At 42.3% G+C, this 15,677-nt stretch overlaps 2 protein-coding genes across 2 annotated transcripts in view; both read right to left on the bottom strand.

Moving 5' to 3' along the window:
* Positions 1 to 15,677, bottom strand: part of LOC107679417 (gastrula zinc finger protein XlCGF8.2DB-like) — a 124,890-nt gene that overhangs the window by 59,715 nt on the left and 49,498 nt on the right. The gene's annotated exons all lie outside the window — the stretch shown is intronic.
* Positions 8,875 to 15,677, bottom strand: part of LOC107679413 (NACHT, LRR and PYD domains-containing protein 12-like) — a 20,198-nt gene continuing 13,395 nt past the window's right edge. The window contains exons 7-9 of the mRNA XM_016474959.1: positions 11,751 to 11,924; positions 9,775 to 9,821; positions 8,875 to 9,401 (exon numbers count right to left, since the gene is read on the bottom strand). Coding sequence (XP_016330445.1) covers positions 8,875 to 9,401; positions 9,775 to 9,821; positions 11,751 to 11,924 — 748 coding nt within the window. The remainder of the gene's footprint in view (positions 9,402 to 9,774; positions 9,822 to 11,750; positions 11,925 to 15,677) is intronic.

A 15,677-nucleotide genomic window follows, 5' to 3' on the forward strand; every position in this document is an offset into this window, starting at 1 on the left:
CCATTTCCAGCCTCTCACGTATGCGCTCTCGCGCCACACCTTCATATTCTTACGGAGTGAAAAACATCGCAGAGCAGAGAGGACACAGACAACGAGCTGTGTCAGACTCTGTTCCATGTTTTGTGTGTGTCCTGCTCCCCATGTGCCTTCCCATGAGGAAACAAAGTCTCAGCATTCAAATTCTGTTGATTTTATTAAGAATTTCAAACGATACCGTTACAGAGCTCTTTAGTGACGTGACGGTTCATGCGCGCTCCCGCTTTGCCTCAGTTCAAGCGAAGCAGGAGTGCTTTCTATAATTAGCATGAAATAGCCTAAACATTGATTGAACATCCGATCCATGTTGAAAGATACACTAAAATTTACTGAATGTATAGTGCCTCATGTAATCACTCAGCAGAAAATCCTCCAGTGTCCATAAACTAGCGAGAAAATGTCAAATCGAGAGAATTTTGCACAAAATTTGTTTTTATTATATATACTCATAATTGCTCTTTTTTATTATAATTAATAAAATGTATAGATATAACGTTATTATAAAAATGGTCTAATATGAACTTGTATACAAATCAATTCCTACTTTTTTTCAACACTGTCTGTATTGATTTTAGAAACTTTAAGATGAAAAATGAAAAATAATAGTAAGAGAAAAAAAAGAAATACGTGTATACACACACACACACACACACACACATACATACAATACACATACATAGATGTCAAAACAATGATCATAAGGTGATGCATGTTAACGTCTCTAGGTTACGTATGTAACCATGGTTCCCCGAGGGAACGAGACGCTGCGTCGAGTCGCTTTGGGAACGCCCTTGCGTGACCGCGTTCTGAAGCACGGCCTAGTTACACAGAAAATAGATATGGATCAGCTTCCTTTCAAAAATCCTATAAAGGAATTCCATAATTTGAAACATTTTCAGGTTTTCCCTTAACAATATACGAGTTTTTCAAAAGCCAAGCAATGAGACAATTCTTGTAACCATTGTTTAAAATGAGGGCTTTCTGTGTTTTTCCAATGACAAGCTACTATATAAAAGTGCACGTTATAGGAAAAATAATGTAGTATACAGAGTTTAGGACATTTGGCAACATTTTGTTTCAACACCAGGGATAAGAAGTTTACAACTTTTTCCCAAAAACTTTCAACTTGGGGACACTTCCATAAACAATTATATAAAATTCCTATCTCTAGACTGCATTTTATACATTGATCGGGAATGTTGGGATTATGTATACTCTCATAAATTATGTATACTCTCATAATCCATTTATATTGCAGAAGTTTGAACCTTGTATTAATTGTCCGGGTTTGGGCCTGTAGGCAGATACTCTGCCATTCATCTTCTGATATATTCTCCCTTATATTTTGATACCATGCCAAACGTTTATTTTCTGTATTTTCCCTGCAGTTAGTGGAGATTAGTCTATAAAATAAACAAATTTGCCTACCCCAACTATAGTGACGTGACATGTGGCCAAGTATGGTGACCCATACTCGGAATTAGTGCTCTGCATTTACCCATCCAAAGTGCACACACACAGCAGTGAACACACACACACACACACACACCGTGAACACACACCCGGAGCAGTGGGCAGCCATTTATGCTGCGGCGCCCGGGGAGCAGTTGGGGGTTCGGTGCCTTGCTCAAGGGCACCTCAGTCATGGTATTGAAGGTGAGAGAGAGTGCTGTATATTCCCTCCTCCCACCTACAATCCCTGCCGGTACGAGACTCGAACCCACAACCATATCCGGCAAGAGAGGAGAATGATGCTGTGTCTTAATAATAAAATTCCTAATTAGAAGACATTTAAAATGTGTTTTAGATAAATCAAACTTTTGTCTTAATTCCTGAAAACTGAGCATAGTTTCATTTCTAGGCAAGGCAAGTTTATTTATAAAGCACATTTCATACATAACGGTAATTCAAAGTGCTTTACATAAAAGGAAGTAAAATAGTCATAAAAAAATAATCACAACAATAAAACAAGGAATTTAAAAACTTTTAAAATGATTTAAAATGAATTTAAAACAGTTAAGAATAGAAAATTATTATTCACAAAATACAGTGCAATCAGTTCGGACGTAGCACAGTGCTCATTCAATAAATGCAAAGCTAAACAGATGAGTTTTGAGTCTGCATTTAATGTTTTAGCATATCTGATCTCTTCTGGAAGCTGGTTTCAACTGCGGTCAACAAAATAGTTAAAAGCGGACTCCCCTTGTTTTGTGTGAACCCTTGGTATTTCTAACTGACTTGATCCTAATGATCTGAGTGGTTTATAATCAGTGAGCATATCATCTCGGGTTACGACTGTAACCCTTGTACCCCGAGAAAGGGAACTCACACTGCGTTGGTAACGACACTTTGGGGAATCCTCTCAGCGTAGCGCGTCTGAAGCATGAATGAAACTATTCCAATCCTAACTGGTCTTGCGTCATGACGTAACATGTGACGGCATACACGGAAGCTACAAAGGGACGCCGGAACACAACAGAGTCAGCTTTTGCAAAGAAGCAAGCCGCTCCCAGGTATGAAGAGGTCTGAAGTGTCTCGTTCCCTTTCTCGGGGAACAAGGGTTATAGTCGTAACCCAAGACGTTCCCCTTCGAGGGAACTCACACAGCATCGGTAACGACACTTCGGGGAAAGGATACCCCCTATGCCACAATGAAACATGCCTGTCCTAGTGTGAAGCTGAACCAGGCACAACCTAGGACGAGAGCACTCGTGCACCCAGCGTGGAGGGAAGGTTCAGGCTATAAAACCTAATGAAAGTATGCGGGGTGGACCACCCAGCCGCATCGCAGATCTCCTGCAACGGGACTCCTCACAGGAGGGCCCTAGAGGACGCCATGCCTCTAGTAGAGTGGGCCCTCAAGGCCACAGGTGAAGGCAAACCCGATAGGCCAAGGCAATAGCCTGAATAATCCAATTACTAATTGTCTGCCTGGAAGCAGGAAGTCCCTTCTTGGGTGATCCAAAGCACACCAACAACTGTTCTGACCTCCTCCAATGAGAGGACTTCTGAATAAATGTAGCAAATCAGCTCAAAAGGGAAATATTTATGACCAGTTATAACTGGTTATGATTAATAATAAATATGTAGATTAGATCTTAGAATTAACTGTAGCAGAATCAATATTACAATTATTTGATCTGTCCGTCCACCGAGCAGACAATAGTGATGCGGTAGACAACGGAGGTCCTTGATGAGTTCTTTTAGAAGTGAGCTGGAAATTTTCCTCTGGTTGTTCTGAAGGTAGGAAAGTCCACAGCGAATCAACAGAGTTACTTGAAGATGAAAACTGCCGGAAAATCAAACTCGAGGAGTTTTTGAGGAGTCTTGGAAAGTGTCGTCTCAAAAGAAAGGGTTTTTCAGATCAGTGCGAGCAAATGACTTTTGAGAGTTCCTATCCACACCCACCTTTTGGGTGGAATAGCCAATACCAGGCGTTAATTTTTGAGCGGGAGAAGTTTTCTTTGTCTCCCTTTATGGCCCATTTGCATGTTTATGGCCGGTCTGGAGGATTGGTGCAGTTTTACCCAAAATATGGTACAAATAGTATGATGCATTTCACGATCACATAGTGTACATCATTGTTTGAGGAATAAAGAGCAGATCATTTTGATACCAAGAACGAAACATCTAGAAGATCTTAAAGCAGAGATACACTCATATACCTGAATATAAGCATTGAGAGTCTAACTAATACAAATAAAGAGTTGTAACTAGGCTAATACAATAGGGAAACATACAAACAACACATGCATATACCAGATACAATTGTAACTGATTAATTATTGTCTAAATAAAGAAAAGGTCTATATGTGTGTGTGTTGTGTATTGTGTGTATGGTGTAGTTTTGCAGGTCAGCCAGGCCCGTTGGCGCCTGGCAGCGGGGGTCATTTACTTCTCTTTGGAAACTGTTTGAAGTCAGATGGGGAGATGATAGTGGTAGACTGCTTAGCATCTCCTTGATAGTGGGGGGAACCATTTGACAATTTAGCACCCATATAAATGTAGAATCTGTAGCCAGGACTGTAATTTATATGCAAATGTCAAAGGCTAAAAGGGGTCTCTTAAGCCATAAACCCAAACGATCGTACATGATCCTACGCAGACGCTACATAAAGATGTTCAATGCTCTGACAGGGCAGAGCAGATTAAGCCTCTCTTCTTCCGCCGTCACATGAGGCGGAGGATGGAAGGCCTGAAGAACCACCGGCCGTTCCACATTAGATGGCACCTTGGGCACATAGCCAGGCCTAGGGTGTAAAATGGCCTTAACTCCTCCAGGGGCAAACTCCAGGCAAGTCGGCGAGATAGCCAAGGCCTGGAGATCCCCCACTCTCTTGAGCGAAGTAATTGCCAGGAGAAAGACCATCTTAAAGGTCAGGTTCTTTGCCGTAGCCGACTCGAGAGGTTCGAAGGGGGCAAGTGACAGCCCTTCAAGAACCACAGCCAGATCCCAAGTTGGGACTCTGGAACGAATCGCAGGCTTCATCCTCCATGCACCACGGAGGAAACGCACGACCAGCTGATGCCTTCCCAGAGGCCCAACACCTAAAGGAGCGTGGAAAGTCGCAATGGCAGCCACGTACACCTTTAGTGTGGACGGGGTAAGACCAGCAGAGAAGCGATCTTGGAGGAACTCCAGCACTGAAGCCACTGGGCAGTTAACTGGGTCCAACCCACACTCTCTACATCACGTGGAAAACACATTCCACTTTAGGCCGTACAATCTCCTTGTGGAGGGAGCCCTGGAACTGAGTATGGTCTCGATCACTCCAGCCGACAAGCCAGCCTCCAGGTACTGAGCCCCCTCAGGGACCAGACCCACAGTTTCCACAGCTCTGGCCGAGGGTGAAATATCGTGCCCCCTGCCTGAGACAGCAGGTCCCTCCTCAGAGGAATCTGCCACAGCTGGCCTGCCAGGAGTGACACAATGTCTGAGAACCATACCCGGGCCGGCCAGAACGGGGCTACCAGCAATAGACTGACCCCTTCTTTCTGGACCCTCTCCAGAACTCCCGGGAGCAGAGCGATCGGGGGAAAAGCGTACAGGCGTAGCCTCGGCCACATCTGTACCATGGCGTCCAACCCAAGTGGGGCTGGATGCGTGAGAGAAAACCACAGTGGACAGTGGGTCGTCTCTCGGGACGTGAACAAATCCACTTCCACTGGGCCGAACCTCTCGCATATCGACTTCACCACTTCGGGGTGAAGTCTCCATTCCCCGGGCCTCAACCCCTGCCTCGACAGGACGTCTGCTCCCTGATTCTGGTCCCCAGGGACATACATCGCTCTGAGAGACAACAGTTTCCCCTTGGACCACAGGAGGTTATGATGCGCCAGTCTGCACAGAGGGCACAACCTCAGACCCCCCTGATGGTTCAAATACGAGACCACCGACATTGTCTGCTCGTATTAGGACATGGCTCTGAGGAGCTTTCTCCCAGATCTCAGCGGTCACCTTGTAGACCGCTAGCATTTCCAGCCAATTTATGTGCCATGAGGAATGCTGGGCCTGCCACAGACCTCTTGCAAAGCAGCCATCCATGACCGCGCCCCAACCCATAAGGGATGAGTCTGTCGAAACGACTTTTCGCCGACATGACGCTCCCAGTACTGGGCCTTGGGACAGAAACGTGTTGAGTCTCAACCCCAAGCTCTGAATGTGGCCAAGGACGACATCTCAATGCCAAACTGCCATCTCTCGAGACTGGGCCAGTATAAGCCAGTCGTCGATATAATTCAGCACACGGATGCCCTGAAGCCAATTCAATTGCCGCAGGTCTAAAATTGGATGCAATCCCCCATCCTTCTTGGGAACTATGAAGTACCGGCTGTAGAACCCGGACTCCCTGTCTGGCGGAGGTACACATTCTATGGCCTCCTTTACCAACAGGGAGTGAACTTCCTGTTCCATCACCCGACCCTGCTCGGGGTGCACCACAGTCCAGACCATCCCACTGAACTTCGGGGGGTGGTAACCAAACTGCAGTCTGTACCCCCTTTCTACTGTACGCAGGACCCATGGAGATATATTCGGAAGGCATCGCCATGCACCGATATAATCTACTAAGGGAATCAGCCTCTCAAGGCTGACCTCGGGTGCTCTTCGAATATCGTTTACGATCCCCTTAAGCGGAATACCGGCAGGAAAACATCAAAAACGATTTTCTGTGTGCGAACGCTGTCGCTGCCAGGCCACAAGCCTTTGGGGTGGACACTGCAGCGTGCTTTCGCCGGAAATTGATATGGACCGAAGCGTACTGGATGGCGGGATTCCAACATTGATTTCCTGAGGGTTCCCAGGTGAAAACGACCTCGATTGCTCCACCCCGGGAGGGGCAACCCTCAGAGGCCCTGCGAAAGCTAGGACCTCTTTCCCGAAGCCTTTCTCGCCTGAAGGACGGTCCTCAAATCGATCTTCGGCTCAGCAGGCTTCAGACGAGAGCGTCGCCTCTGTTGCCAAGATCCCTGAGGAGGGCCTCTAGAAGCGACACTCTCTTTTTGTACCTGCCGGTACGAGGAGCTTGATGACAGCTGGGGCTGCCCACTCGAAACAGCCTTCTTAGATTTAGAGTGGCGAGGGAGGTACTGCTTAAAAGCCGCAGACTGCTTTTTCGCCTCCTGAAACCTGTCGACGACTATATTGACTGCGTCACCGAACAGGCCAGCAGCCTTCTTAGATTTAGAGTGGCGAGGGAGGTACTGCTTAAAAGCCGCAGACTGCTTTTTCGCCTCCTGAAACCTGTCGACGACCATATTGACTGCGTCGCCAAACATGCCAGAAGGCGATATTGGGGCATCTAGGAGGAAGGCCCTGTCCTTTTCCTTTATCCCTGATAAGTTTAGCCACAGATGTCTCTCCGTGGCTACCATAGCTGCCATGGAGCGGCCGATGGCACGGGCCGTCTCCTTGGTAACACGGAGAGACAAATCTGCGGCTCTACGCAGCTCTGCTAAATCATCCGGAGTTGGTCCCTCGCCCTCATCTAAATCTTTTAAAATATCAGCCTGGTATGCCTGCATAAGCACCATTGTATGCAGGCATGCACCAGCGCGACCTGCCGCCATATAAGCCCTGCCCACCAATAATGATGTATCACGACAAGGTTTGGTGTGCAGTACCGGGGCTTTGAGGGACGACACAACGTCAGGGTAGCTGGCTAAAGCCTCTTCCACCCGAGGCATCATCCCATAACCATACTCACGTGCTCCTAAAATGTTATTATAATCTAACAGGAGGGTTAGACAGTCGTGCGGAGTACGGTTTATTCCATGACTTACACAACTCATTGTCAACACATTGAGTCAGCACATCAACAAGCTCCTCATTTGCGTGTGAATGCAGTGGCGAGCTCTCTGCACTTTCACCTGCCTCGATGCTGAGCTTGTCTAATTCCTCAGAATTAGACAGCTCCAACATCGGGTTCTCCTCCCGTGCGGAAGAAACCGCGGAGCGGGCTTCCGCACATGGAGTGAGAACATTGGAACTGTCAGACGAGGACTGAGAATGTGCCGCAGCAGTCTCTAGCCCTCCTGACAGATCCATCTGCGAGCCCTACAATCTTAAGCCGCTGCGCTGCCTCGGTGGACATGGGACCCAAACCGCGGGGTGCGCGAGCTTGGCCGGCCTCATCAAACACAGCCAGGCGGGAGCTCCCAAACAATGAACTCACAGCTAATGTGTGTCCCCACCCGTTAAAAACCTCGGGCAGGGATGCACACACTGCTTAAACTGTCCACTCGCCATGATAATATATATAATGTATATATAATGCTTGTGACAAACAACACCAAATAAGACACACAATGACACAGAGCGCTTGCTGAAGAGCAAAAAGCTGACTGTTGTGTGCCGGCGTCCCTTTGTAGCTTCCGTGTATGCCGTCACATGTTACGTCATGACGTAATACCAATCAGGATTGGAATAGTTTCATTCATGCTTCAGATGCGCTACGCTGAGGGGATTTCCCCAAAGTGTCGTTACCGACACAGTGTGAGTTCCCTCGAGGGGGAACTGCAATGAATTTAGGTCCTAGATTATTTATTTCTAAATAAATCTCCCACCTTACTCAAACCTTTTCATGCCCAAATTTTAAATCCAGCATCATGTGTCCCTGGTGTTAAGTTAGTTACCCCAAATAGGGGTATCAATTGTTACTTTTAACCTTAACAGTAGGGCTCCCTGTATAGTTTCGATTAGACAAATTGAGAAAAAATAACATGTACTTAATCGCAAGCTTGTTAATTATTCCTGAATAATTCTCACTCCAGGCTGAACTCAAAAGTTGGAAGCCATGTTTGAAGTAAGTTGAAGTTTTAGGTTACTGAACAACATTTACAAAATAAAATTAATTGTAGCCTATATGTTAATGTTTGATCTTTTGCTCCAACCACTGGTTAATGAGATTAAATAAGAGAATGATAGAAATAAGAGAAATAAGTTCCAATAGACTAACATTTGAAGTTACGGTATGTTTAACTAATGTGGGGTAATGTGAAGTAATCAGTAATCATTTTTTTTTTTTTCATGCTTTTTTATGCCAGGTTGGATTTATACACTGATTTTCTGTTATGGTCTATGGACCCCCTTGATTAGCCATTGCCACCCCATGTATAAAACTCTAGCTCCGCCACTGGTCTGTAGTACTTACCATTGGAAAGAGCGTAATGGCTAATTTGGATCATGTGAGACACCTCAGCCAGTCACATACAATGGCCTCTGGTCTCCATCCCTGCATACTGCCAAAGGAGACTTTGGAGACTCTATAACATCTCACTGTTACTGATTTATCATGGGCATAATAAAAAATCTATTTTAAAAATCTGTTTTTAAAAACTTTAAAATCTATTCTGTATATACAGTTTCACTGATCCATAAACCCTAAACCCAGGATAGAGCGGCTGAGTGAATGTGGTCTGGACTGTGTGGATGAGGCTCATTGTGTCAGAGACGCTGTAGAAGGACAGAGTTCCTGCACTGTGATCCACAAACACTCCTATTCTCCTGCTGATGGACTTTACAGGGAGATCGGTCTGCATGTTATTATGCCAGAATGTGCATCTGGAGGGACAGCAGGACAAACTCCAGGACTCATCTTTACCTCCAAACCAAGACTGATTACCCCATCCCTTCCTGCTGATGCTCTTAAATGACACTGATATACACACACGTCCACTCCACTCCAGCTCCCAGTAACAGCGTCCACACACACTCTCTCTACACAGCACCTGCTCCCAATAATCAAATCTGTCTGGATGATCAGGATACACCTGATACGCTTCCACACATGTTACCTCTCTGTTCACCTCAGACAAAATGAGACGCTTGTTTGCTGTGTTTGGATCCAGTGTGAGAAAACAGGCATCTGAACACAAGAACAGAGACATTTAGAACACAACAACAATCACTACAGCTGTGTGTGTGTGTGTACTTCTTTAACCAAATGTCCCCACAAAGGCAGTAAATTATGAAAGTTTTGACATTGTGGGGCCATTTTGTTGGGCCCCACAAGGATAAATCAGTTTATAAGTCATACTAAATGATGGTTTTGTTGTTGTTCATGAAAATGTAAATGTACTGTACAAATGCAGAAAGTTTTCTGTGATGGTTATGTTTAGGGTTGGTGTTTGGGTTAGGAGATAAAAATGATGATTAGTTCAGTATAAAAACCATTACACCTATGGGAAGTCACAGTAATTACATAAAAAGTTTGACTGTGTGTGAGTGTGTAGACGCACATTTCTGTAGTCCTGTTATAATCCTGGACTCTCCTCCATGATCCACACTATGAAACACAGAGTCACATTCAGTCAGTAAACACACACATACATCAGTGCTTTAAACATTCTAGTAAAGTTCTAGAATATGCTAGAATAACACTAGCAGCAGGCTTGCCAACTTGCACAGACAACAAGACAACACAAAAGAAATCACTAAATCTGCTCACATGATTTTCCAAATGGTCTTGTATAATTTGTCATTTAAAGGAGTCATATGATCATTATTTTGTGCATTGGGTGTAATAGAGTATGTTAACATGCTTTAATGTTTAAAACACATTATTTTTCACATACTGTACATTATTGTAGCTCCTCTATGCCCAGTCCTCCTGAAATGCGCAGTGTGCTCTGATTGGCCAGCTGATCCAGTTGTGATTGGCTGAACATCTGAAGGATGTGTAACACATAGTGCATCTATGTTTGATGTCTTTATGCTGCCAGTTATAAGTGGATAACAGAGAATACTATGTTTGTAAATGATTGTAAGTGCCAGATTGTCCTAGCAAAGTTGGAATCGCCCCATTTTTTAGAAACCGCATTTATGCACAGCCAGCTATACTCTTCCAAGTTCAGGAAACTGTCCTACATAAAATGTGCTGCACAAACTCAAACATTTGAGTTGTACTGTTCTGGAACAGTGTTGTAAATAAATCTTAACCACTGACTCCTAATTGCATCCACTTTCAGAAAGCCCAATAAAGTGATTTTGCTTTTGCATAGAAACACACCGCTTCTTCTCAACATGGCGGCAACAACACTACTGCGATACCTGAAACCACGCCTTCTTTCTTTGCATATACATTTGGGCGGCATTATTCAAATATTTTTGCATAGTGACGTAGATATGTGAGGGAGAATTCAATTGAGGGGTTTTCGGCAGGTCTCGGTCAAAAATGCTTTTGTGGGAGACTTTGAGCTTTGTAAGTTTGCAGATCTTATACATGGACAAACAGTTACATACCACACTAAAGAAAAAGGAAAACGCATCATATGACCCCTTTAACACAGAAACTGAACTGGTCTAAAGTACAGAGATTCTGCACCAATATTTCATTCCTGCACTTCGCAAGAGCTTGAAGAAACACTAGCGGTGAGAAGCAAAATGAACACCTGCTTCAAATGTGTCAAATGCAGGTAAATGTTCAATAAAAATGAGTACGAAACACACACATCCAACTTTTTTGTCTTCATGAAACCGTTTGTATGTGTGTCTGTGTGTGTGTAAGGAGTGGAGGAAAAAGAAGAAAAATCATGGTAGATCGGCTCTTGAGGGCACTGACGGCCCTCATTGTAAGCGATTCACTTTGAGGTTGCTATGTTTACGCTTGGCTCTCTTTTCCCACAATAAGAAACTATATATGAACAGTATACTACTATTATTTTTATTACCAGTAACTTAATTCATTATTTTTTCTTCATATATAAATGTCAATGTCACAATTCCAGCCTTACAAAGCAATGATGCCAATCATCCCTTTGTGCCACCTTGTGGGGATTTCGCAAACAAATTTCATGCGACTGGGTACACGTGGTGGCATTTTGGTTGACTACCTACTGTGTGTGCACAAACACACACACACACGTTGTGTTTCCATGTTTTATGGGGACATTCCATAGGCGTAATGGTTTTTATACTGTACAAACTGTATGTGCTATTGCCCTACACCAACCCTACCCCTAAACCTACCCCTTACAGGAAACTTTGTGCATTTTTACTTTCTCAAAAAAACTCATTCTGTATGATTTATAAGCTTGTTTCCTCATGGGGACCTCAAAAATGTCCCCACAAGGTCAAAATTTACTAGTATTACTATCCTTGTGGGGACATTTGGTCCCCATAACGTGATAAATACCAGGTACACACACAAACACACACAGAGAGACACTGAGAAGTTCAAACAATAAAATCTAAAAACTCTTCCAGCTCAACATACTTGAGTTTGTCCAGTGAGCAGTTTGGATCCTCCAGTTTTTCAGAGAGCAGCTTGACTCCTGAATCTCCTGGGTGATTGTAGCTCAGATCCAGCTCTCTCAGGTTTGAGGGGTTTGAACTCAGAGCTGAAGACACATAGCCACAACCTTCCTCTGTCACCATACAGCCAGACAATCTACAAACACAACAACAGTTAGTTTGGCCGTGAGACATCACTATGTCTGTTTTATGCTTGAGATCAGATTACAGCAGAGAATTCAAATCTCATGAAAGAGCTTCCACGCTGTCAGTTCACCTCTGTTAACATGACCACAATATTTAATATGTAACAACAAGTTTCTGCTCTGAATGCCGTGATGAGTTTAACTACACTCCCTGTGCCAATCATAGTTCATAGCTCATAAGTGACTATGCCTTTATTCTTTCTATTTAAAACATATTTGAACTATTTCCCCACCATTGATGAGATATCTTGTCAATTAAGAGACAACGCTTCCCCGACGAGTTAGAACACTCATTGTAATGAGGTTCTTTAGTAGGGAAGGAAGAAGTCGGAGTCAGCGTGACTGAGGCTCGGGTAATTTATTAAGCGTCCCGTAGGAACAGCGAATACAAACAGGCGCTCTGGCGCTGCAAAACAAACAAAACTTATATAGCACTTCTGTGGTTCTCTATGCCCAGGCCACAGTCTCTTCCCCACGAGTCCTCAGTCTGTCTCTCTCTCTCTCTGTGTTCCCCCTGAGGCTTTTTACGAGCCATTCACTGAAACGAGAAGCAGGTGAACGTCATCATGCACTTGACCTACTTACTCACCGCTCGTCTCCGACCGCTCTCTCCCGCTGCAGACTCCGCTAAACCACGCCCCCCTCGCCACACTCATGTTTTGACCATTTTGAATCTGATCGGGACGAAGTAGTCAGTGAGGGAGATGCCTTTACAGACACAGGAACTTCTAGTTGTGTCGTGGATAGACCGATAACCCGTCGATCTGGATATGTATGCATGTGTGTGTATATGTGTGTGCATGATCTATATATGTATGTGTATATATATATATATATATATATATATATATATATATATATATATGTGTGTGTTTGTGTTTGTTTGTCCTGTTTATTGAATGCAATTTAAATTATTCATATAATTATTTACAGGTGAAATAATATGACATCTGGATGTATTTTGCTTGAAAATGCACTACTTTGATAAAAAGTTTTTTTTTTTTTTTTTACACTCCCACTTTTCCACAGCTTTACACGCCCATTTCTCACCCTGTCATGTTCCTTCTGGATCATTCTATAGAAACCTCCATTTTTCTGCCTCCAGTGTTTACATAAAGCTTATACTTAAAACAGACTGTATAGTCACAAGTGAGTTGCATATTTGTATTATATGTAATGTTATTTGAGCATTAATACCCACATTTGAGTCATTTATTAGGCATTATTTATTTTTAAACAATTATATGAAATTCCAAGTATCATAAAACTGCTTGTCATGTCTGAAGACCCAAGGGCATATTTTGAATTTAAAAATGATGTTATACCTCATGTTAAAAATGGCACCATCACATGTATGCTGTAGATAATATAAAAAACTACAATGACACTCAAACATGATCAATAATATGACGGAAATGGCTTTTTACTGGTGTTACTGCTTAAACAACTCTTACATCCGACTTCCTGTAGATCCATCAAGAAAGAAAACAGCTGCTGTATCCCAATTCTCCTCCTTACACTACACTCTAAAACAGTGGTTTTCAAACCTGCCCTGGAGCATGCTCAGCAACGCACATTTTGTATGTCTCCCTTATCTAACACACCCACTTTAAGCTTTGCAGTAGCCTTGTCCAAATACCCACACTTGCGGTCTTTGCACTTGACCACATGACTACTTATATAACGTATTTCCTGTATTTGGCCCAATAGTGTGGATTTAGTGTGCTTTAAGGGCACTGCGCTCTTGCGTTTTTAAGACCTGGGACAAGTGGCCAAGACCGCAAGTGTGGGTATTTGGACAAGGGGAGTCTCTACTAATGAGCTGTTGAGTTGAATCAGGTGTGTTAGATAAGGGAGACATACGAAATGTGCGTTGCTGAGCATGCTCCAGGGCAGGTTTGAAAACCACTGACCTAAAATTGTTCTCTTTTCGTAAAGAAAAACTAGATACATTTGAGTGTGTAGCAGAGGAGGAGACAAACTTTGGTACAAACTATTGTACAGTGTCTCAAAATTGTGATCTGTTGCATGATTACGTGTCACTGTAAACCAGACTGTCAGTCATCTTGTCTCAGTCAATGTCCTTTTATAAACATTCCACATTTTCTCAGTCGATTTAACACATTTCTCCAAACTCAGGTTACTGGTCTCAAAACAGTTTACAAGAACACTTTATAATAGTCCTAAACAGATTGTAAGTTTTCATTCATTTCCAACAAATTTCAAATCATGCAAATATTTTTCTCAAAACACTGTGAATAAAACTCTTAAATGTTTTCATAATAGTTAATACAACCAACCAATACTTTTAAGATATCTGAAAAAGCAATTATAAGAAATTACAGAAATTACTTTTATTTAGCAAGGATGCTTTAAATTGATGATAAAGACATTTATAATGTTACAAAAGATTCTATTTCAGATGAATGCTGTTCTTCTGAACTTTCTATTCATCAAAGAAACCTGAAAAAACCTACTCAGCTGTTTTCAACATCATAATAATACTACATGTTTTTTGAGCAGAAAATCAGAATATTACAATGATTTCTGAAGGAAATGTGACTAGAGTAATGATGCTAAAATGCTAAAAAAAAAAAATCAGCTTTGAAATCTCAGGAATAAATTAAATTTTAAAATATATCTAGTTTTTGCTGTACTTTGAATCAAATAAATGCAGGCTTGGTGAGCAGAAGAGACTTCTTTATAAAAACATTAAAAATCTTACTGTTAAACGTTTGACTAGCTGTATATATGATTCAGATGATGGGATTAAGAGTTATATTTGTATGGGTACTAGCTCATGTGAGAGTAAAACGAGATAGGAGTGCAAAGAAATATACATAGTAAAGAGATGTAGAAAAAATGTGAAATATAGGAAGACTGAAGCAAAGAGTATAATTAAACAACAAATGAGGAGCAGAACCAATAGGAGGAGGATAGAACTAGTAGGTGGATTTATGGCATTCAAAGAAACATATAGTTAAGGTAGAGTGACAAGAATAAATAGAAGAGAAGAGACCTTAATCTTTAGATTTAGTCATTGATGGTGATGCTGCTGCTCTTGATTCAGAATAACCTGTAGGCTTTTTTCGAATTGTTAATTTAGGGGGTTGTGGAGGGAGACCTCGTTCTACTGCGAAGGTTGTGGCGTCCCCTTACATCCTGAGAAATGTTACTCTGTGTACCACTCAAAAGCTAATTACAGTGCCTAAATTTAATTTATTTTACATTTATTTTTAATTTTTAATTATTCCTGAAGGTTGTATATATGAAGGAAATGACATCTGAATGTATTCTACTTGAAAATGCACTCCTTTAATAAAAAAATTTTATTTATTTTTTTTCTCAGCCTTTTGTCCAGAATGTTGTATAAAGTGGTGATAAAATAAGAACAAATGAAGATAAAATAAAATGTTTGTTTGTTTTTAAAACAGAGGCCCAGTTATTTATTTTGATATATAGTGTTTTCATATATTCACAGAAAATATTCTGTGGGCCATCAAATTTTAGCGAAAATCGTCAAAAACCCTGGGGGTGGATGGCAATTAAGAAAAAATAAACGTTGGTGGGGAAAGAGTTAATAGTACACTGCACAGAATAAGTGTGACAACTATTCAGTGAAATAGCAATAACTGAAAGTTAACAGTAAAGAAATAACTGTTTCAGGCCATTTTACCATTATAATCTTGATGCAATCCACTTAC

Source organism: Sinocyclocheilus anshuiensis, unplaced genomic scaffold, assembly GCF_001515605.1.
Source record: "Sinocyclocheilus anshuiensis isolate Anshui unplaced genomic scaffold, SAMN03320099.WGS_v1.1 scaffold360, whole genome shotgun sequence".
Lineage (NCBI taxonomy): Eukaryota > Metazoa > Chordata > Actinopteri > Cypriniformes > Cyprinidae > Sinocyclocheilus > Sinocyclocheilus anshuiensis.